Source organism: Callorhinchus milii, unplaced genomic scaffold (genome assembly GCF_018977255.1).
Source record: "Callorhinchus milii isolate IMCB2004 unplaced genomic scaffold, IMCB_Cmil_1.0 Scaffold17, whole genome shotgun sequence".
Lineage (NCBI taxonomy): Eukaryota > Metazoa > Chordata > Chondrichthyes > Chimaeriformes > Callorhinchidae > Callorhinchus > Callorhinchus milii.
The window spans coordinates 15,355,496-15,378,263 of NW_024704758.1; the positions used below are offsets into that span (position 1 = coordinate 15,355,496).

Here is a 22,768-nt window from a genome sequence, read left to right on the forward strand (position 1 = left end):
TTATGTTACTGCATCGCTGCCCACCCCCAGCTATCCATTATTCTACATTATTGTCAAATGCTCTGGTCTTCATAAGTGCTGAATGTTTGCATTTCACCCAATAAACCATAATTGCCCAACATAAGGCAGTTATGATATTGCTTGTGCATTATTAAAAGAGGTATGAAAAATGTTTGGAAATATTTTGTAGCCAGAGCCGGGAGAGACAGAGGCATCCGTCTTGTGACGTGCTCAGGTGAGGCTAGGCTATAGCAAGAAAGTGCGGAAGATGGCATTGTGTGAAGGCACTGTTTGTCTCAGCAGGTCGTGTAGAATCGCCTGACCACAACTGGATTTGTGAAAGCTCAATTCTCTTCCCCTCCCACCCCACTTTCTCACATCTCAAAATATACGCTGTCAGTGGTCCCCGTCCCCCCCGCGGCTCCCACCCCCCTCACCCCCCCCGTGGCCCCCACCCCCAGCTCGGTAGGCCACCCAACATTGTTAAGCGCTTTGAGTTGTCCTCACGATACATTTTAAGTTTTTCACATGGTTTGCCAAGGCCATGAGATGTTGACCCACTTGTAGGACGCTATATAAATCCAAGTTGTTGTTTTTCCCAGGTTTGGACTTCACAAATCAAACAATAATTTTTTTAAAAACATATATAAAAGCACCAAATGCATTGAACAAGGTGATGGGACTCCTTGATTCCATGCACACATCCAGGTCAGCCCGGCTCAGTTGGTAGCACTCTCTCCTCTGAGTCATAAGGTTGTGGATTCAAGCTCCCATGTCGGGACTTTGAGCTCTCACAATCTCGGCTGACACTCTAATGCCACGCTGGAGTTAAAGATTCCATGGCACCTCTGAAACAGAGAGGAAAGTCCTGGGCAACAACAAAAGAAGATTTTAAAAAAAACTGGTCATTCACTTCCATTACTGTTTGTGCACAAAATTTGCTGCCTCCAACATACACAGTCACTACACTTTCCAGTAAACTGCTTTGAGACACACTTCTGAAGTAAAAGGTGCTATATCAAACATAAGGATTATTTAAAATTATTATAAGAATCCAAAGTCAGGACCAGGGTGTTATGTTTTCCAGTAAGTCGGGTGGCATTTGCTGAAACTAGGCACGTAAATTGTCTATAGCTTCCGTAATCTGGGACGGTCCTGTAGGGGTTGGTGTTGGTGGGTGGGTGGGGGGGGGAGGGGGGTGCACGGGTGGAATTCAGCCACAAAAATGCATTTGTGAACTCTTTCAGTTTATCTTTCAATATTTGCCACATGCACGTCTTCTGTAAACCTCGTGTTATGTCTACGGCAAATGGCTTGAATTCCTTTATGCCACAAACTCACAAACATAGCAAAATTGCCCCACAGCAACAGAAGCCTTAGATTTCTGAGCATCCAGTATGTTTTTTTTTTACCCTTGGAGTGTACAATTGTTTCCCAATCAATAAGAACCTTGGCCATAATGTGGACCCCGTGGAATGAGAGTGTACGGCAGTGCAGTACAGATTGCTCCATTGTGCCGAATTCCTTTAGATACAGTCAGTCTGGTCCCAGCTAATAATGTCTCTGCTGAGAGCTGTCAAGCTTCCCCATTATTCCACGTTCCTGTATTTAGTGAACAGATTGTAGAGCACCCGCAGTGTGGACTTCAGATCGCAGTTCACGATATCTACAAAGAAAATAGGCTCAGATCAGGAACAATGTACAACCATCATTATTATTATTATTATTAGAGTTCTCATGAGAATCTTTTGTCCCAAGTTAACTTTATAAATTGAGCAACTATTAAACTGACCTCATCAAATACTGGGTCACAGTGTCTCAGGGCCATTTGTTTGTGGGTTGAAGGAAGTTATTCTAATCTAAACCAGATCACTCCTGAAAGCCACATTTGTATTGTGGTCCACAATTTTAGGAGCCCCCCTTGGCTGGACCAAGCCTGCAAGGCAAGGCCATTTTGTCCTCAAATTAAAGACCTCACAGAAACTGTGGCAAATTTATTCTTCAATACAACCTTAATTTGGAAGCCGGCTATTTAAAAAAAACACGAAGGAAAACCAGACTGAACTTTCCATAATTGTGCCCGATCTTAAATTTTAAAGGCAAAGTGATCTCATAAGCTAAGCCGGGGGTCCGACCTTTTGGCTGGCGAGGGCCGGATACCCTATTTGAGAAATGCCCGGTGCCCGCAGAAGCAATATTTTTGCTTCCCTTCCAGAAACATAACATTTACGGATTATGGAGGGAGCGGGTAGGCCAGATGAAATGGAAGGGATTGGAGGCCAAAAGCACCACGCGGGCCACAAGTTGGACCATCCCATGCTAAGGCAAGGTGAAATTTCAGGTTTCACAGCTTGATACATTGAAGAAGGCTCAGAGAAGAGTGATCAGGGTAATTCCTGGGACTGAAAAGCTCTAAGGTGCGAGGACAGGAAAAAGGAGAGGAAGTAACAGCAGCAGATCCTAAAAATCAGTCTGCGCTGCTGGACTCTGCCTTTGCCTTTCACACTCACAGGCCATTCTCATTTTCTCCGGCTGCATATCCGTGTCCGAAGACAATAATGTGAAACTGCTCAGAGGTTTGAGTGACCTTGACAGGTGTCAGGCTGCTGTGTCCCCAAGCCTTCAAGGCTGTGCTTTACTGCAGTGTGTTGATCACACTCTGCACAGCTTGCTCTGTGTATAATAGCTTATCGATTTGGACTCGCCGCCGAATACTGGCTTGTTAACACTGCTTTGTCCAACGATTGTGGAATTCATGAATGCTTCGATTTCTCTCTGGGTTTTGTGCGGGACAAAAGTCTTGCGCACTTTTGTTGCTTTCACCTCCTTCCCCACCCTTTCAAACAGCTTTCCAAAATATTTGCTAAGAAAGATTATTGTTTCAGGGGCTCGGCGAAGGGCTTCAAGGCCACGGTTCACCTCAAGCTGTTATCCCAATTCCCATTGGGTCATAAGGCTCGACGCAGTGAGGAGCCAGACTCTGGGGGGGGGAGGGATCATCCCATGAAGACCAGCTGGTTTCCCAGGCAAAGGTCAAATTGTTGGACAGTGAATGTTGCCCTAATAATATTCCTTTCGCGTTTGGTACAGCGCCTTCGAGACGTCTCAAACCGCTTCATAGGATACACTGTAAAGTGAATTGACTGTCAAATTTGTGGGCAAAATGCCAGCCGGATCAAAAGGAAGAGCGTTTAACCCCGTGTGTGCTGTCTACGCCCATCGAGCTTCAAGCGACGTCCGTCGCATTTCCCGGCCGATAATGTTTCTGATACATCCGAGAGTAAATAATTTGGTTGCAGCTGCTGTGTGATCATACTACACACTGGAGTCTGGGCTGGAGTTCGGGACTTTACAGAAAGCTTTCAGCCCACATCAAACCTTTTGTGTAAATTAAACTAAACTAAAATATCACATCCGCTTCCAAACGAGAGATGGATGCACATGACAAGTGAATAAGATTTTGACGAGGCAGGTAAATGTACCTTCCGGTCGCGGTTTTGGTTTCTCCAGACCCCCATCCTGCATTAGCTCAAACGCAAAGGACACATTGTGGACCTGATGTGGAAACAGTATTAGCACATTGTAGGTTATGTTATTGAAAAAAATATACATTTATATAAAGTAAAAGTCCTTAGAGAATATCTTTTAAAATAAGGTCATGTTCAGAACATGTCCCCGCTGAAAGATGTTTCTCTACAAGCTATATCTGTTCGAAGCCACAGTTCTGATGCGCCTTTCTGTGGAAGCAACGAACACTCAGCCTGACTCAGTTACCTTGTGTTCAAAGCTGTCTGGGGTCAGATAGAAGTTGTGCAAAGGCACAAAGTAATCTTCCACAAGCCCCATGAGCAGTACCAGGTAGACGCCATCAGCAAACTGTAAGGGAGAGAGGAATCCAAACATTAATGCACGTACTTTCGCTGTACGCTGAATGCATATACAGTGGAACCAAATACAAAAGAAAACATCTCTCACCTGGCTCTCCCACGCCCCCTTCACCCCCCACCACCAGAACAGGGCCAACTCTCACAGAGCCTGTCTACACAGAGCCTCTCCCATTGGCTGATATCTCACCCCCCGCGTCTGGGTCAATCTCAGCGCTGACTGTAACTGTTTACTTGCCTGAGTCTCCAGCTCCGTAACTTCCAGATTTAATTTGTTCAGATGCTTATTAACAAACGTAATCAGCGTCTGCGGAAAGAAACCAATGGTTCTCTTTAAATAGAGCGCTTTGGAAATGAACAACCATCTGACAGTCACTGGGGGGGGGGTCTCCTACAAGCCATGGACCGATTCCTGGTGAGGCTGGAGACAGGACAACCTCAATCCATTCTGGGCTAAGGAGGAGGAGGATGTCTCAGGCTGGCTGTCGATAAGTGATGTGGTCACAGACATCAGGCTCCTACATGTAGAGCTCAGGAGGAGGCTACTTGACCTTCATGCCTGTGCCACTGGTAGCTGGATACTTTGATACTAACTCCCCCCCCACTACCCCCACCCCACTGCACCAGATAGCACACCTTGTTGGTAGACCACGAGATTAGTTTCACAATTGTAAGTACATTTTCAGCATTTTCTTGCTTCTCATTCCTCTGAAAAGCCTAAGCAGACGTCAGTCTGTCTGTTACACAGGCCTCGTCATTGCATAGATGGTCAGAGAAAACCATTTCAATCAAACCTTTTTCACGACACTGAGCTTGTCTGGGGCGTGGTCAAACAGGGTGTCAAAGGCATCGCGTTCTGAAAGAGATGGAACAATCACACACTGAGCACACAGGATACAGCACTGGTCACACATCACAAGGACAAACTTCACCCACGGACTTCTCTGCAACACTGAAACAGTTAGAAATATCTGGTTCAGATACAGCACCACGGTGATGACAATGGGAAGCCCCATTGTGAAGACAGGATGAAAGGGCAGGATAAACAGTAAAATACACCCAGATCTTCCTTTTCTGGGTTTATCACTTTAGAAACACTTTTTCAGTCTCGTCAACACTGCAACTATACAGAAAAATATCAACTGTATTCAAACTATATCCAACTATATGCAAAAAATATCATTGCTGACTGGAGAACAAAGCTCAGCATTAGTGGCTATAGTGATATAACCTCATTGGGGTCTGACACTGATGGCTGTGTTAGTTATCATTCCCCCTTTATCTTTAGTCGGGGATTTTCCATAGTCTTTACAGTGCGGTTTCCTATTGTTCCCAAAGGTGTAACAAAGAGTTTACTGTGTTTAGCCACCAGAGCACGATAATACAGTAGTGTTAACATGCAATCCTCATGGGTGATACTTAAATACAAAGTACAAAAAGCAATTGATCACTGACAGAGCAAGAGCAATGATACAGAGGTAGAGCAATGACCCACCAGCAAGTCACATCACTTACCGTGCCTTCCCGACAAGGCCCTGTGATAAAAGATAGAACAAAACAACATTTAAACACTCAACAGTTATCCTGCATCCTGCACTGTGAACAAGCTTTTGTTTGATTCAGTACACATATATTATTTACACAGTCTTATCATTGGAATGAACCAATTTTTGCTCTGAACTCATTACAATTAGCCAGGTTGTCAGTAATTACAGAAATAACTAGATTGACAAACAAACCTCTTTATTGGGAAGGCTGACAAGCTAGTTTTGCTGCAGTTTTAACAGCCGCATTATGAAACAGCCCTCATATAAAACTATTCCGCTCATATAAAACAAGCTAAAGTGCACAAAGATTGAAGGTACAGAAGGGAATGGGGAAAGGGGAGGTAAACTGAAGTGGAGTTGATGGTGGGACAAGCATGGCTCAAATCTAATGTCCTCTTTCTAAGAGGAAATCACAAAGTGATTATAACAACTCCATCTTGCTTGAGTAAATTATAAGAACTAGAGCACAAGCAACACTGTTTTCCTTGGATCCTTCACAACTACTGTGCTTTGAGACCTCTTCATCCAGTTAGTAAACATGCATTAATGATCAAGTTACAACCCCTACAGCTGTATCCCATTACACAACCACTGAAGAACAACCAAGTTGACATACTCAGTGTTGCCAGTGATTTCCTCTTGGATGTGGCGAGACTGCAGAACCCTCTCTCGTTTCTGTGGAAAACAAAAAATACACACATCACAAACTCGAACCCATGGAGGGTGACATCAGATAGCGATGAAAATGAGCTTGAGCCTCAGTTCTGCTGCAGCAACATCAACCCGTTGCCAGCACCATTTGTTTTGCTTAGCAAATACTGAGTGGGTTCAGATTTCTACAACAACATTCCCAGGTTCTTTCTCACTCAACCAGACTTTCTAAACACTACGTTTTTCTGGAATTTCCTGTGATTGCACTGTTCTTCCCTCCAGCTGTAATAGAAGATAACTCTGCTTATAAACTGAACCAGCCATCATCTGAAGATCATTGGCCTTATTAATGGGTCTTTTACTGTGAAAGAGCAATAACACAAAGGCAGTCTATGATTAAACCTTAGATATAATACGGTTTATCAAGATTCCTTCCAAAACCTCCATCAGAAGGTAACCAGTCACCCACGTGGGCTTCCCAGACAGGGAACTAGTTACCCAGTCACCGGCACAGAATAATACATGACGCGGGAGAAGGAGGAGAGGAGAAGTGAAGATGTTCAAAATATGCTGGGCTCCTCCAAGCCTTGGCTCTTGCCAACTAGTGCCTAATACTCTCTAGATTTAAGGTAACTAGGATGTCCCTCTAGAGAGAGAATGCACATTCCATTCCAATGATCTTTCTCTGGGATTTCCATGTTTACGGTGGGAGGGATGGAATTCTCAGCTTAGTTTGGAGACTCTTAAGCACAGTGATGGGTTTCCGCAGGTGTCAGACACCCGGCTAACCCCAAAAAAGTTTTCTGAAATATTCGTCATTCCAAAGTAACTCTACAAAACAATAGATTTTTTTTCTACGCCACCCCCACCTCACCCCCTGCCCAGTGCGGTCTTTTACCTGAACCACCACCACCTGGACGGACACGTGATCTGGAAGCCTGATCGGTGCCCTGAAGTACTGGGAGACAGCGACCAGCAAGTGAAGAATGGCCACCAAGCTCTTTACGTGAACACCTGAAACACATACACAAACCATACCATTAGTGACTGTGTCCCATCCAGATATCCAAACATGCTGAAGAGACACCGCATGTTTCAGCAGCAACTGCAGCTGAGCAACACATTATTGTACAGCGAGAACGGCAAATGGTCTCTGGCTCACAGGGCTTCAGACAGAGTGCAGCCCAAGAGAAACTCCATTCCCCAACCCTGCCCTCTCCCCCACCCCCTCCCCTTCCCAAGTGGAGAGCTTGACACAGGGCGCCATGTCATCAACATCAAAAGGCGAAAGATTTAAGTGGCCCCTAACTGGGTGTGACCCAAACACTACTGCTTCCAACTCTAGGGTTAGTGCTAAAATGGTCCTGGGTTAGTGAGAGAGGAAATAATCAGCAGGGTTCTGCTCATCACTATCACCCGTGCCCCCCTCCTCTTCGCTGGAAAATGTCCGGTGTCTCGAGACCTGTTTAGTCGCTGACCACTCTCCTCAGCTCAGAAAGGGTGTGTGAAACTTGGCATGAACAAGGCAAAATTGGGGGGTGAAAGCAGAGAGATTCATAGCCTCACTGCTAAATACAAGAGAAAAAGCACAATGGATAAGATGCCTATGTATATATTCACACACAGTATATAAGAAATACAACACATGGGAAGAGAAGAGGCAAAGTGCAAACTAGCTCTTAGATTGGCCCTTAAGAAGAGTAACCTATTAATTATTAAATACAATTAGCTCTGCAATTCATTCACAAAATGCACAGTCAATTCACTTTACAGTATATTCTGTGAAGTGTTTGAGACGTCTCGATGACATGAATAAGGCATTATATCAAATGCAAGGACCATCAATAACCTGTGCACTTCAAATAACCTGAGTCAAGGTGCCTTCTAATGAGAAAGTGGGGGTGAATTTGGTGTTTAGATTTAAGAATAAATTAGCGGTTCTGCTCTCCTCGATTCAAACTTACTGTCGACGTCCCATTTGATGCTTCGGGGAGGCAGCTTAAGTGTTTCATTGATTTTTTCAAGAACAGTTTGTAATTTCTGCTTCTGAGCAATCTCTGATTGTGTCACTTCAGCTACGTTCAGTTTCTCACCCTCCAGCTTCTCTGCAGGTGAAACCAAGAGAAACCAGGTCAGTGTATAAGGGCTTTACAATTCACACATAATAAGAGAAAATACAATAACATCATGCATCCAGAAGACCCGAAGAGCATAAATTAAACAGTCCCTTCACTCAGCGAATGCTAGTCTGCCTCTCGCCTCCCCGCTCCCTCCATCCTACCTGCCGTTTTGAGTCAACATCAGCAAATCTACGCCGACTCCACCCTCAATTCATCCTCACTCCCACCATTAAAGCCTGCCTTAAGATCTCTCTTTTCAACCTCACCCTTTTGGTCACCTCCTCCTTTTTTTTTTTAATTGGAATTTTTTTTTATTATGTCTGAAAAAAACTATTTTTCTTGATAAATCCTATGTGTGTGTGTATATATATTATATATATTTTAATGACCCTTTTGTTTTGATGAGTTGTGCGAATGTTTGGAAGTTAGCGACCGGACATATACATGCCATTCAATCCTGGTAGCACTTAATGAGCGAGAGTCGTTTGACTATGGAAAATGGAGACTAAAGAAGCAGTTCCCATGCATGTAGCTCTTAAACAGCAACTAATTGGAGTGGTATCCCGTGTGAAGGGCGCTATAAAAGCACAAGTTGTTGTTGTTATCGTATGAAGGGAAAGCTGGCTCTGTCATCTTTTTACATCACGTGCTGTCAAGCTGTGACAAAACAAAGTGCTCACAGGAGATAAATCAATAAATATTTGACTTCAGCTTCAACTTTGCCTCCACTTTTCACTTCAGAGTATTCGGAGAGAAGGATCTGCACACAGCCGGTGACATTGCAAGGCATCAGACGATAGATTTCTGTCAGGTCTTCTGTCTTATAAAGCCTTGCACTAATGGGTCTCTTCACAGTGGTAGGAGTCACAAGAAAGCACATTCATCTCAATCAACTCTCCCCTCAAGGACATTGGCTGCCTCCCCTCCCAGACTTCCTCAAGTAACAAATACCCTGCAAAACACACAGTGCAGACAACAAAACTTGTCTAAACTTTCTAAGCTTCCATCCAATTTTTTTCCAGGCTCAATGGCAATCAGATGTCAAAATTGTCCACCTGACCAGAGCTATTTTATATAGACCATGGCACTGCCCTGTCCCAAACCCAATATCTCTGTCCTTTACCTCACTGTTGATATCAATGCCAATACCTTACCAAAGAGCTTCTGCAACACTTGTCCATCATAGAGATCTTCAGCCAGATCCTTCACAATGATCCTCTCCTCCACCAGCTCATCATTGATCCAGTCTATTAAAACCTGGTCAGATAGAACATAACAATAATAATGATAATCCTTTCACGTATCGAGACATATCAAAGCACTTCACAGGACAAAGTGGAACGACTGTGAGCAAACATGACAGCCAGTTGGGAACAGCAATATCCCTCAAACGTTCCTCTCCGTTCTTAAGCTGACAACTTCCTATCAACCAGGATTTAAATTGAATGGAAAGCTTGAATGCTTGAAATATTGATTCATTTTTAAAAAAACATATAATTTTCAAAACTAATTCTATATAGAAAAGCCATAGAGAATTATTCTTACCTTTATCAGTTCTTGTAACTTGGGATCATTTTTTGAATTTGGATCAAGCATTGTTCGAACTTCATTTTCCTCTGTAAGTAAAATACATCACACAGTGACTGAGCGAGGAATCGATTGCTAAGGGATGTATTTTAGTAATGAATCCTTCATGTTTAAGAGGGTCACTTACCCAGCATGGTGTCTTCGCGATCCAACTCAATGGCTATAGGACTGAGAGGCAAGTTGATAGCATTTTTCCCTTCTTCCTGCAACTCCGATACTGTGAAAGACACAAGCAACATTTCCATTTACTCGACAAGCACAAAGAGAAGCCAAGAAAAGAACCCATTAAAATGTTTGAGCTCCTTCTGTTTGTGGGTAAAAAAGAACAATTTCACAAAAGAACTTCCGAATAGTTAACAAGGCAATGTGAGAGAGTACTGAATGAGGATATCACTCATACGGTGAGTAAATCACACATTTTTGTTACGGAAATAAAATTAAATAAAGTTACAGATCACAATAAACCAATTCAAACAGAAAAGAAAGGGTTCATGCAAGACTTTTGGCCTCATTCTTTGCTCAGTTATTTCTTGCTAAACCTGGTGAGACTAACTGGTGTTTTAGCTTTTGATGCAATTCAGTAGTTCATGCAATAGAGTAGGAATGGGAGAGGAAATGGGGTGGGGGGGAGAAAATGAACGGATTTAACAACTGCATAGAATTGATGTGTGAGTGACTTGCAAGGCTTGTGAGGAAAGGCAATATCAAAATGAAAAGCAACCACAGACACATAGAGCACAATAATTGAAGCAATACAACTGGTTTCAAGGTTAAAACATAGTTAATACACAGCGCATTCACGACCATATTGTCTGCTGTGTGGCTCGACTGTGGTTTTAAACAATCAGAAACCCGACAGCTCACATGCAAAATATGCAAAACAATAATCATAGCAAAAAGCATAGGAGCAAAGGAAAGTTTAAAACATCTATTTACACTGATGTTATTGTGGGTGTATTTTCTAATAGTTTCCCTGTTGGGGAAAAAAGAAATGTTTTTATATTGAGAAAGAAGGGCAAGACTAGAAGGAAAGGTCAGATACACGTTTCGCCTCCAGCTCTGATCAGAATGATCTTGCCAAAGAACCTCTCTCCATTTCTCTGTTTAACGTTGACCAACACTGAAACTTTCCTTGAGAAAGACTGAAACTCTTTGCTGCCCAGGTCCTTTAGATAATATCAAATCTTTCCTACTCCAAGCCCGTCTCTCTCTCTTGCTCTTTGGGAAGTTGTGGTGCTTGCTTTACACCCAAGCAAAGTTGATACCTATTATCTCTTCAAATGACCGTTGTCCTGAAATCTGAATTATCAGGTGATAAAGACACTGTTTTTTTCTGTTAACTCTCAAGTATGCAGGACTTGTAATTTGTGGGCTAATCCTGTTACCCTCACGAACCCATATCTGGACATCTGTTCATTCAGCGTGGACATTTGCAAAGCCCATTCAATACCTTTGCCAGAGAAAATACCATATACTTGTGATAGCCTCTAATACACTTCCCTCCACCTGCATGTGCGCATCTGATTCTCTTTTGATTGTCCCCTGCTCTCCCCACCCACCCCTTAAATCAGCTCTGCTGTTGCATAACAGCCATTCCTGGCAAGCCTTTCCATGTTACAGCAACCCCTGTGTGAAAACAAGTCTTTCAATCTTCCCCTCATCTCTTTTCACTTGGGGAAGCCCACAGATACCTTAAACCACCTGTCAACGTGCATATTTGTGAAAGTGTGTGGGGGGGGGTGGTCTGTAGAAGTCCAAGGCATGCACTTGTAAGGTTTCTATGCCGGCCCCCAAATACGCTACCAGCCAGCACACATTCACTAGAGAGGTGCTAAATGCCATCACAAGTATGATATTCCATTAGACTCTCCAGGAAGCTCTTTAATAAAAGGAACATTACAGTCATTCCATTAACTCCTGACTCAGAGCCAAACATTTGCAAATCAGATATCCTGTCACTAATATTGTGCTGCAAAACGCACTTCTCAATCCTGCCATCACTGCATTAGCACAGCTTCAACAAACAATATACATTTGTGAGCCAATTTACCATTAAACATACAACCATCAGTCAGCACGCTAGAATTCAATTTGGTTCCCATATAGATGCCTTGTTCAAGGAGGGGGAGATCTTTTCTACACTTGACATCATGTTGAGAGAGGGATGAAATGAACAGACAAATGTGCCCAGTATTCCATTCAAGAAAAGAGATATTTCTGTTTTATTTTTGTTCTTTCTGCGATTCTGCTCCCCCCATCGCCACGTTTCCGATGACCAGAGCTGGGCAGTGCTGAGATGTTGCCCTGGATGTCTCTCCCTGTCGTCCCATCAGAAGATGCTCTAGCACCAATGTGGGATTGGAACTCCTCCCCACGCCTCTCCTTCCCTATCCCTGAAGACCCAGTAGTCACCCCCTTCAAACTGACATCCCTGTACAGATGCCCATCGAAGCTGGAATGTGAACTCTAACACTCTTGAAAGTCCAATACTTTGTTGGTCCAGTGCCAAGAAAGACTGTGGAAATATTTCTCAAAACCATCGTGTTCCCAAACGATATCATAAGAAAATAAGGCCAAGCGAGACGTATATGGCTCATTTCACAAAGGACGAGGGTCTCAAAGTGTTCAGAGATTGATACCACCGTTGACTTATTCTTGGGTTATCATATTTTAAGAAACATTAACTTTATAAATTTAAAAAAAGCTGTGAACTGAACTCGATCACAGAGCGACATTTACATTCTATAGAAGCAGCAATCACATCAGAGTTAGAATCAGGAGGACCAATATCTTGTAACTTCTTCCTAGCCCTGGGTTTATGCCAATTCTTAACAGCATCAAAGACAGTTCAATACGCCATTCTACAGCAGTGAACACTGCCGGCTTTGTCCTCACTAGTTTTATTCAGTGGAAATGTAGTCCATACAGCTGTACAGTATTAAGCAGCACACAAAGAAATATTAAGTATATACAATGGATCAAGTTCGATTTCCACTACTTTCCTCTCCCCCTTCTACTCAAGATCAAATAAAATTTTTGCTATGTCTTAAAAAAAATGTGATCGTATTCACTTTTTATTCCCAAGGTTTCTTTTGGAAGAATTGTCCAAAACCATAAAGAAACAGAAAATTTCACAGCACAAAATAGTTGCATTTAACTAGAAAAATGCTTTGATTTTCCTTAGGAAAATGGGAAAAAAACAATTCTCGAGGTTTTCAAGCTTCACTGTTACTGACCTCACAGATGAGGTCCATCCGCACACAATTGTTACATCAAATGGGAACAATGATTTAGATGATCTATCTATTCAATGCCTCACAGTACTAAAGGGCAAATGACATCCTACCTTTGCAACAAAGTGCTCCACAACCCATTGCATTCAGCCCAATTCACCTTCATCTTGCCCGAGCATTGTGAATCGTCTGAAATATTAATAACCTTTTCAGTGAATCACTCCTTCCCTCCCTCTATTTGTCTCTGCAGTTTGATTGCAAGACCTTGTTAAACGCACTACTTTTTTTCTCTACAGAGCTGGTTTGATAACGCCATCTGCCCATCCTCTAATCTGGGCCATTTCCTCTCCAGATCCGTCCGAACTGTGATGAGCATCATCCAGGCCCAGTAATGAGATCAACTCCACACAAGAGAGGCTTTTTTTTACCCTGTAGCTTAACTACCAGAAATCAAATTATCTATCTAGAAATCTTAGGAAATTGCAGACTGCATCACTCAAACTGTGGCCTCTGTCCTTGTCAGCGGAGAATGGTCAGGCATTTTACCACATTGACGCCAACAATTAGCTTCCAGTCACTATGCCCTGAAACTCTGGAACTCTCTCCCTCAATCCCTCCACCTTTCAACCCCACCTTCAGGTCGCGCCCGAGGACCTTCCTCTTCGACTGGTCACCTCCCCCTCCAGCTTGGCGTCGTTAAGTTTGAAAGGCAAGCTCTCCCAATGCTGGTGGGTAAAAGCATCCCTGTTCCATCATCACTAGGTCTGAGAGACTAGAAAGTCACAGGTTCAAATCCTCGCCTCAGTGAAGCAAACAAATGTTAACTGCAGTGTTACTGTTGACCTCACCTTGGAAGGTGAAGGCAGTCAGGGATCCTGCTCCTGATTTCTATCTAAAGGATCCCCCCGCTCCCCATTCACTTTACAGTATTTCTGCGAAGCACTTTGAGACGTCCTAACAATGTGGTGAGGTGCAATATTAAATGCAAGGATTATTATTGTTATGTACAAGTCTGAACTGGAGAGATTCATCGTCGCTCCCCATCCCACTCTGATCAAACGGCCACATGTAAAGGTTAACAATGTGTGGGACAGGCAGTGTCCAGCTAGAGCTGTGTATCTAACTGCTCTGTGAATCCATCTGCTGTGACTCTGGAGCAAAGGCAATGGCTGGCAAAAATGGGAAAGCCATGGCTATGACACAGTCCAGCTCCGTTCTCACAGCCAGGAACAGAAAGATAAATGTACTCGTTGGACTTACCGTGAAGAGAAAGGCAAAGAGGGATATTGCAACAGATAGAAATCGGGGGAGTTTTGTTGTTTTAAAATCGCATCATCAATCTTAAAATGATTCCCAACTGTCACCAGTTATTACACAATTTAGTTTGTGGAGATTTGGCAGCGGTCAGCATTCAAACCCAATAAAGTGCTTTCAGGAAGCCTCAGGAGTAGGGGGTCTGGCTGGCTTCAGTAATGTTTTACCTTATTTTTATTAGACATTTTGAATTGGCTCAACACACAATCTAAAATTAAAAAGACCAGAGAGAGGAGAGAGAAAATAAATAGATCCAAGATCTTATCAGCCTGAGCGGGTTGTTTTTATGGCACATAAAGTCTTTGCATTATAAGGTGGTAAGAATGCTAGGCAAACAAAATCAGCCCAAGGATCTGAGGAATGAACAGGGCACGTAGAAAGCTTAGGGCGCTTGGTTTGTCTACAATTTCCTCTGAGCGTCATCCATCAATAGAGACGCGTCTCATTCTCTAGCTGGTCTCCCAATCTGCCGACGTCACCACTGTAAAACTTCCAACAGTTGCTTCCCACCCCCACCCCACTCCCCAGGAAGAATTCAATCTCCCTGCACCCAGGTGAAAACCCTCTTTCACTATTTCAAATCTCTCCGCCAGGAGTTAACCAAAACACCGTCAATAACAATGTGAAAAAAAGTAACAAATATCCCGGGAACGCACTTAATCGGACATTCTAATGTTGAAGAATCCGCAGGTTTTGTAAATATAAAAGCTATTAAACACCGCACAGTAATAGAATCAAACTGATACTTCAGTCCTTTCTTCAAAAATGTCCCCCAACCCGGTTTCAAACAGATTCAATGACGTTGTCAAGGTTACCCTGAGCCGGGGCCGACTGCATCTGGAAGATTTACTCTCAACGGCTGAGGTTCAAATAGCTTCGGTTTGAGGAAGAAGAAAAGGCTGCTGACAATTTGGTTGCCGTGTTCTGCCATGGCCGCGTGGCAGCGATGAGGACCAGACCACCCACCGTGAGTCACCCGCTCCGAAGCCAAATTGTTAAACGCCTCCCCCCACACCCCGCCCGAAATCTCTTGCCAAACTCGAGTCCTTGTGAATATAAAGATGATACAGAGAGAGGATCTGAAATGATCACACAACCAGATTGAATTAAAACTCTTTAGGCACAGCTCAACGAGGGCAATATTTAATAAAGTATGGATTCTCAAACAAATTCTGGTCAATCTTTTCACAGAGGTTCTGCTGTTGGCTGGAGTAATCTGCCACCTAGTGTGGTGGATGTAAAAGCAGAAATGTTCACAGGAAAAGAGCCTGACACAAATATGAGGATGAAATCCTACCCAGGGCTAGACTTAATTATAATAATAATCTTTGCATTTGATACAGGGCCTTATCACGCCGTTGAGACGTCTCAAAGCACTTCACAGAATACACTGTAAAGTGAATTGACTGTGTTTTTGTGGGCGAAACACGGCAGCCAATTGCGCACAGCAGTGTCCCCACAAACAATCATGAATTGAAGTGAACAATTTTTTTTAAGGACTCATTATCCCCGGAAAAGCGATCCGCCAATCAACTATCAACCGGGTTCCTATTTACTGCTAGGTAAACAGAGGCGTGTGGAATAAGGAAACTTGCCCAATGTTTCGCTCTGCCGGGAATCGAATCCAAGATCTTAAAGCAACCCTTAGCTACAGTAGTTTTTAAAACACTTGAGAAAAATTATTCTGAGGTGGTGATTTGCAAATGCAAGGGTGAGAGGAGCCGAGGGCAAGCAGACAAACGTCAACATTTAGACAGAAAGACCTTGCACCTTTATAGCACCTTGCCACCCCAAAACATCTTGAAGCGCTTCACAGTTTACGGCTGTAAGGAGCAATCACTGGAAGCAAATATGACAGCTATTTTTCACCAATGAAGTCTCACAAACAATCATGTAATAAATAAGCAATTAATTTGAAGGCTACGTTTACCCACACAATATACAGTCACTTCACTCTACAGTATATTCCGTAAAGGGCTTTGAGACATCTCAATGACATGATAAGGCGCTATATTAAATATAAGGATTATTATGATTATCATTATTATTATTGTTGTTGACCAGGACATCAGATAGAAACTCCCGTCTTGTTCTGAAGTGTTCACAGAATCTTACATCGTCCATTTGTGTAGAAAGACAAGAGGAGAAGCTTCATACTCCAGAAGCTACGGTTCCTGTGAGCAGTTTGCCTGCCATTTGACTGGACATTTTTCAAACATAAACTTTCTTTCGCAATCTAACCTTGGGAACTTGTTGATTTGGTCCCAGGCAGAAAAGCAGTCCCGGATAGTTGGCTTTCGAAACAACACATTGAGTTGTATAGCTGTTTGGCGGAGGCTGTGCTTGTTGAAGAAACTGGATTAATTAATCTGCAAAATGAAATACTGTCAAGGCTACAAGAGATCAACTCAGATAACATCAGATCCGCTTCAGACAAACATGCCCATTTTCGGTCACTATTTTAGCCGATCTTTCACTTATGGCTAAAACTCTCCCCATACTATTTCTGTACCGGCCCAGTGCCTTGGCCAACAATGCTCCGGATAAAATATTTGTTCACTTCACCCCTGTTTGTGGGATGTCTGTTCGTCCAAATGCTTGGTTTGCCGATAGGCAAAAATCACTACAACGCACTGGGCAATAAAGGATAAACACAGCGCTAGCCAGGGATCAAATCCCTCAGACACCTTCCTGGCCTGTACTGGCTGGTGAAATCACTGAGAGATGCTAGAGTAATAATCCTTGCATTTGAGACATATCAAAGCGCTTTACAGAATGGACTGTCAAGTGGATTGACCGTGTATTTTGTTCACAAAACATTTATAATATTTACACCAAAACTGCAAATGCAAACTAGGGGAGTGATTTTCATCTTTTTTTAAAAAGAATTCTCGTAAAAAACATGCACACACACGCCTTCACATACAGATACGCACACAAACACACGCACAGACACACATGAGATTTCCACACGCCATATTCAATCAGTAAGGTTTCGATTCTCCCCTGGTCACTGGACACAGCCAAGCAGTTGGCGTGGGTGACCTGTACAGATCCCGGCCTTTCCAGTTTAATGCTTCACAGTCTGTTTATCGCTGAAACATTTGTGCAATTGTTGAAATTTCTGTTAAATTTTAACTGGCAGAATATGGCAGGCCAAGGATGTGCGCTGATGTAATGCAACCTTACTTGGAGCTGAACAGTCCACACTTGTGTCTAACTGGCTGTTTACAGCTGGGCTCAATCCCCCCCCCATCGACTTGCTACCATAAAAGGAAACAGGACCTGTGGGAGCTCTGCCAGGAACACGAGCACGTTCTAACAGGACGCAGGAACACATTAGCTGCTCTTAGAAAGCAACAGAAATTTACATGTGCACTGGAGCTTAGTTTGGGAAAAGAATTATGCATGCATTGGCTCACATACCAACTTGCACTTATACACATAGGAAAAAAAACCTTGAAGTGTTTGGCAGGGACACTGGGGATCATCAAGCAAGTTGGGAAGGAGAGCATGGGGGAGGAGGAGGGTGGCTTGACATCTTCGCCCATCAGAAACTACTGGAACGTGACCGGAAAGATCAAGCATAAAAGTGCCTCGTAGTTTCTTCATCTGGTTGGAATCACTTTGATAGAAGCAGCAGGGGTGGGCTGTGTGTAAGTGCAGACAGCCTGGCCCTATCACACATACTGACTGTACATTGCTGGTGTGTGGCTGCATCTCATTAAAGTGCTTCTTGGCTCAAGGTTTTGAGGAAGTGGATTCCTTTATCCTGGAAACATATGTATGTACACTGCATCCTGGGATTTGAAGTTTTTCTTCCCTAACTCCCCCCCCCCCCCCCCCACCACCACCACACTCTCGTCCTCAACATCAACTGGATCAGATATTAAGATGAGCAAAGCCATCATCAGAATAAGCATTAGGTGTCAGGCTGGCTTAGTGCGTATCACTCTCGCCTCAGAGTCAAATGGTTGTGGGTTCAAACCCCACGCAGGTTGGACTTGGGACTGGTGCTGGGGGTGAAATATAAACTCAAGTCCCATTGCGCTATCCTAAAACAACAACAACAAGATTTCATTTATAGAGCGCATTTCACGTCGGGAGGACGTCCCAAGGCGCTGGATAGTTGGGTCAGGACCCAAGCAGGGGGGAAATGGTCAGGGTGAGGGGAGGAAAGGGAGGGAGCGAGGAGGGGGTAGAGAGACAAGCGAGTGTCCAGCCCAACAATCCCCCAGATAAATTGGCCGTTCACTTCATAGCTATCTGTGGGACATTGCTGGGTTCAAACTGGTAAATAAGCACTACACTTAGCAACAATTATCTGTGATTTGCAGTGTTTAAGACCCTATATCAGACGTAAGGATTATTTTATGTATTTTGCTGGTTTTAAGCAGTGAATGCTGATGACACTGGATCCAGCTTAACAGGCATTACTGCCCAATGGGCCACCATGAGCAGTGCCACGGAGATCACACATCTGGTCTCCGAAACACTGCCAGACAATCTCATGGTAAGTAATAAACTCATTAAGCATCACAGTAACCATTAAACTCATTAACTATCTCCACTAACTAATAAACTCATTGTTTGGAGTAAAATAAGTACAAGTTTGTATAAGATCAACCATATGGCACTGGGTATTGAGATCAGTGTAAAAACTTCTCTAAATAAATTCATTCACACACACCATGTAATGCAGTGATAATGATTATGCAAATCACCTATAAACAATAGTATGTAGCCTGGACCTTGATCAAATGATCTCACCATTATTCCAACGTTTTCCCCATAACCTTATAACATAATGTTCGCTCAAGCATTTATCCAATTCCCTTTTCAATTCAAACCAAGTTAATTTTTGTACTTGATAAATAATTTACAGTAGAAACCAGCACCTTCTCAAAGCTAAACTCAAATCCAGCAAACGCCAACAAGCAGGAGTATAATCCAAACCAAGGCGGGTGCATTGTATGAGCATCTCCTCAGTGTCTTATTGAAGGGGAGAGATATCCTTTCTTCCCCTCCTCCCCTTCCTCCACTGTTCAGCTGACAAATTAGCCTAAAAGGTCGAGCTTCCTGTTTATCCTTGAACAATGGCGCACCAACTCCTCTGGCTATCAGTCATCCCTAATCCGCTGCACTGTTTGAACAGCTTTACTAGATGTAATGTATAGGAACCGTAAGGCTGGCCTAGAAATGAACTTCCCTGACAATCAATTCCCTGGGTCAAGCAAGTGCCTGAGCCGCATTTCAAGACAAGACATACAGAGTTATCCCCAGCTCACACGCCCGTGCCTGCACTGTGATTCATGAATGTGCCCATCAGACTCTCTGTGTCACCATCGACTGTGGTTTCTGCCTACCTCACTGTGACTCATGTACAGCCTCACACACTGGAGACAATTGGTCGAGAAAGAGTACACACAGAGAGACAACTCGACAACATTTATATAGTAGCATCCTTCACTCAGGGTGGGTCTTGGAGCGTGAGCCCACCTAGAGGTGTATAAACTTTTAAGCAGGATTGAAAACGTAAACCCACAACAATACTTTAGGAAGCACCAAGACAGGAGGAGTTGCAAAGTGTGATTTCAAGGCAGACACAAAATTAATGACTGGAGCAGATTGCCAAGAATATTGATTGAGGCCAAGACACTGGACTCATTTAATTTATCAAATTGACTGTTACATTCGCCCACAAAAAACACACAGCTACTACATTTCACATATCAGCTAAAGCACTCTGAGATGTCCTCCTGAGATGTAAGACCCCAGATAAATTACAAGGATTGTTATTATTACAAAACACCTCAGGGTAGAAATCCCACTGTGGTCTGGATTAACTAATAGTGTAATGTTCCAGAGCAGCCGGAAGTTCGTTTCCTATAAGTTTCTATTGACAAATTACAGAAAAACAGGCTTCGGAGATTAAATACTGAATTAAACAATTTGCCCACATTCTGTGCACTCCGAAATGCAACGTGAAAAGAGTAAAAAGAGTAAACCTCGACTCGGGTGAAATTTTATCTCAATTGTGATTTTTTAAAAAATGAGTAATCTGGGGTTATCATTTATCTCCACAAACAGAAACATAGGCTGAGCCTGGGTGGAACCTGTGGTATGGACCACATGTGAGTCAGCACTGCTGGATGAAGCTGTATATAGCCATACATCCCATTGCTCATCCACACAGCACCTATTACACATAGAGCAACGGAGGAAACTCTTACTCAAAGCACTGGTGACCCGTTGCTCGTTAATATCTGCACCGTTTCCAATGCAGAGAGAACTCCAGGGAAACAAAACAGTACTGATTCCTAACAGCTTTACAGGATAAATAATCCAGAGTGACTTCAGTGGTGGTATTGGTGGCGCTGGTGTGAGTGGGGGGAAAGGAAGCATTTGACGGTTGTTTTCACTCTTTAGACAGAAAGAAGATGCCCACACCCTCTCTCCCCCACCCCCCACATCTACACACACACACACAGAATGCATTGGGCACAGCCAGTCTGTTCCCCATTCTGATCCACTTTTCCCCCTCTCTGGGTTGACAGACCTACTGTCTCCGGAAACCTTCCTGATCAGCGCTAATGAGAATAATGCTTGTGTTCGGTACAGTGCCTCTCACGTGGGGAGGTTGCCCCTAAGCGCTTACCAGGATTTACTGTAAAGTAGTGATCGTGTGTGGTTTGTAGGTGAATGCTTTACTCGTGTCAGGCTCGGCCAAATCACTGAGGCGAGGTTTTGGGCCTAGCAATGTGAAACCCTCATCCCTGGAACAAAGAGTTGTGTAGAAATTGGCAAGTGTATAGGTTTTAGTGAAGGGGGAGGAGGGGGGTAGATAGGATTGTGGTTGAGACAGTCGCCAGCTGTGTAAACAACATTCAAGGCTCCAAATTAAATTCCACAGAATAGTTTTAAACAATTACAATTTACATGGGTTTGACATCTCCAATGTTGGGAGGGTGTCTCAAAGTGCTTCTGACAACCCAATAGTGCGTGTAATGTGTCTGTGTGTGCATGCAATGTGCGTGTGTATTGTCTGTGTGTGTGTAATGTGTGTGTCTGTGTGTGCGCGCGCGCGTGTAATGTGTCTGTGTGTGCATGTAACGTGTGTGTGAATGAAATTCACATACCTTGAAATCAGACAAGGAATGCTAAACCCCGCCTACCTACTCAGCGTAAAACAAACCACACCAATTTCCCCTGGTTTAAAAGATAATAATAGACGTCTCCAAGTGCTTCACAGAATATACTGCAAAATGAATCATTTTCCAGCATCTGTGTAGTATTTTGTGTTATTTTTAATACCTAAAATGAATTGATTTGTGCCTTTGCCTTGTGCCCAGTGCCTTCACCGCTTCCTCCCTTTCCGCCTTCAAGGCCGGTCTCAAGACGTTTCTCTTTGACCGAGCCTTCAGCTCTCCTCTCGACTCTCTACCCCCTCCTCGCTCCCTCCCTTCCCTCCCCTCACCCTGACCATTTCCCCCCAATGCTCGGGTCCTGACCCAACTGTACAGCGCCTTGGGACGTCCTCCTGACGTGAAAGGCGCTTAATAAATGGAATCTTGTTGTTGTGTATTTTGTGGGCGAAACGCAGCAGCCAATGAATTATACACAGCAGTGTCCCACAAACAGCTACATATCGCTCAATAACAATAATAATAATAGTTGGTGTGACCAAATTATTATTAATGATGATGATTATTAAGTGAAGCCCCAGTGAGCCAGAGGCTGGATGTGATGAGTTGCAACGCACGGAGAGAGGGAGGAGGGAGAGAGGAGCGATGTGATCAGAGACACGGGACACAGTTCATCGAATGAGGAGAAACATTCCAAGATGTCTGGGCTCCACCCAACAGAGATTTGTGTTTGCAAAACTCGCAATTATGCGCCCAGAGAGAGAGACAGAAACGCTCCAAATAAAGAAATGGCAAAAACGCGCACACGTTTTTTTCTGAGTTCACATTCAGTTACCCCACCCCTCCCTCCTCTCTTCCCCTACAAACTTGCCCCATCCCCCAAAAAGAAGTTTGGCAAACTATTTGAATGAACTTTCTTGCTGCACAGCATAGAAAATACATTGTATTAAAACATTTTTGTCGCCCCCCCCCAAAGAGATTTGATTACACATTTTGGGATCCACTTTAGCCGATACATGCGGGAAACGAAAGTTTTATCTGATTCAAATTAAACTTAATCGCCGGGAAAAAGGAAAACATTTACCTTCTTTGGCTTTTTTCCTCCTGGCTAAAGTTCCTCCGAGTTTGCCCAGGAATGAGTCCTCTTTCTTCCTGGAAGTGGGAGACTTGGGTGTGGGGGATTTGGGGGTTGATGGAGACTTTTGGGGTGAACTGGCCATGTTGAGGATCCTTTGGCTCCTTCTCTCTGTGTCTCTGTCTCTCTCTGTGTCACTCTCTGTCTCTCTG

At 43.6% G+C, this 22,768-nt stretch overlaps 1 protein-coding gene across 2 annotated transcripts; it reads right to left on the reverse strand.

Moving 5' to 3' along the window:
* Nucleotides 1-998: 998 nt before the first annotated feature.
* parvaa (parvin, alpha a) lies at nt 999-22,768 on the reverse strand. 2 transcript variants are annotated; one of them, XM_007887822.2, is made up of 13 exons: nt 22,566-22,768; nt 9,917-10,006; nt 9,748-9,818; nt 9,357-9,459; nt 8,047-8,187; nt 6,981-7,096; nt 6,048-6,106; nt 5,400-5,419; nt 4,679-4,740; nt 4,123-4,191; nt 3,775-3,876; nt 3,483-3,555; nt 999-1,666 (listed from the first exon to the last, which is right to left on the reverse strand). In XM_007887822.2, the coding sequence occupies exons 1-13, from the start codon at nt 22,699-22,701 to the stop codon at nt 1,590-1,592; spliced, it is 1,119 nt and encodes a 372-aa protein (XP_007886013.1). In that variant the 5' UTR covers nt 22,702-22,768; the 3' UTR covers nt 999-1,589. The 2 variants fall into 2 exon arrangements, with proteins under 2 accessions (XP_007886013.1, XP_007886015.1); XM_007887824.2 differs by lacking the exon at nt 22,566-22,768 and adding an exon at nt 13,136-13,601.

Excerpts from the sequence above, each read along its gene's own strand:
- parvaa (XM_007887822.2), bottom strand. The coding sequence starts at position 22,701 with ATGGCCAGTTCACCCCAAAAGTCTCCATCAACCCCCAAATCCCCCACA. Across the intron at positions 7,097-8,046 it reads CATCAAATGGGACGTCGACA|GTGTTCACGTAAAGAGCTTG; the intron begins GTAAGTTTGAAT and ends TATGTGTTTCAG. Across the intron at positions 4,741-5,399 it reads GGCCTTGTCGGGAAGGCACG|AACGCGATGCCTTTGACACC; the intron begins GTAAGTGATGTG and ends CATCTCTTTCAG.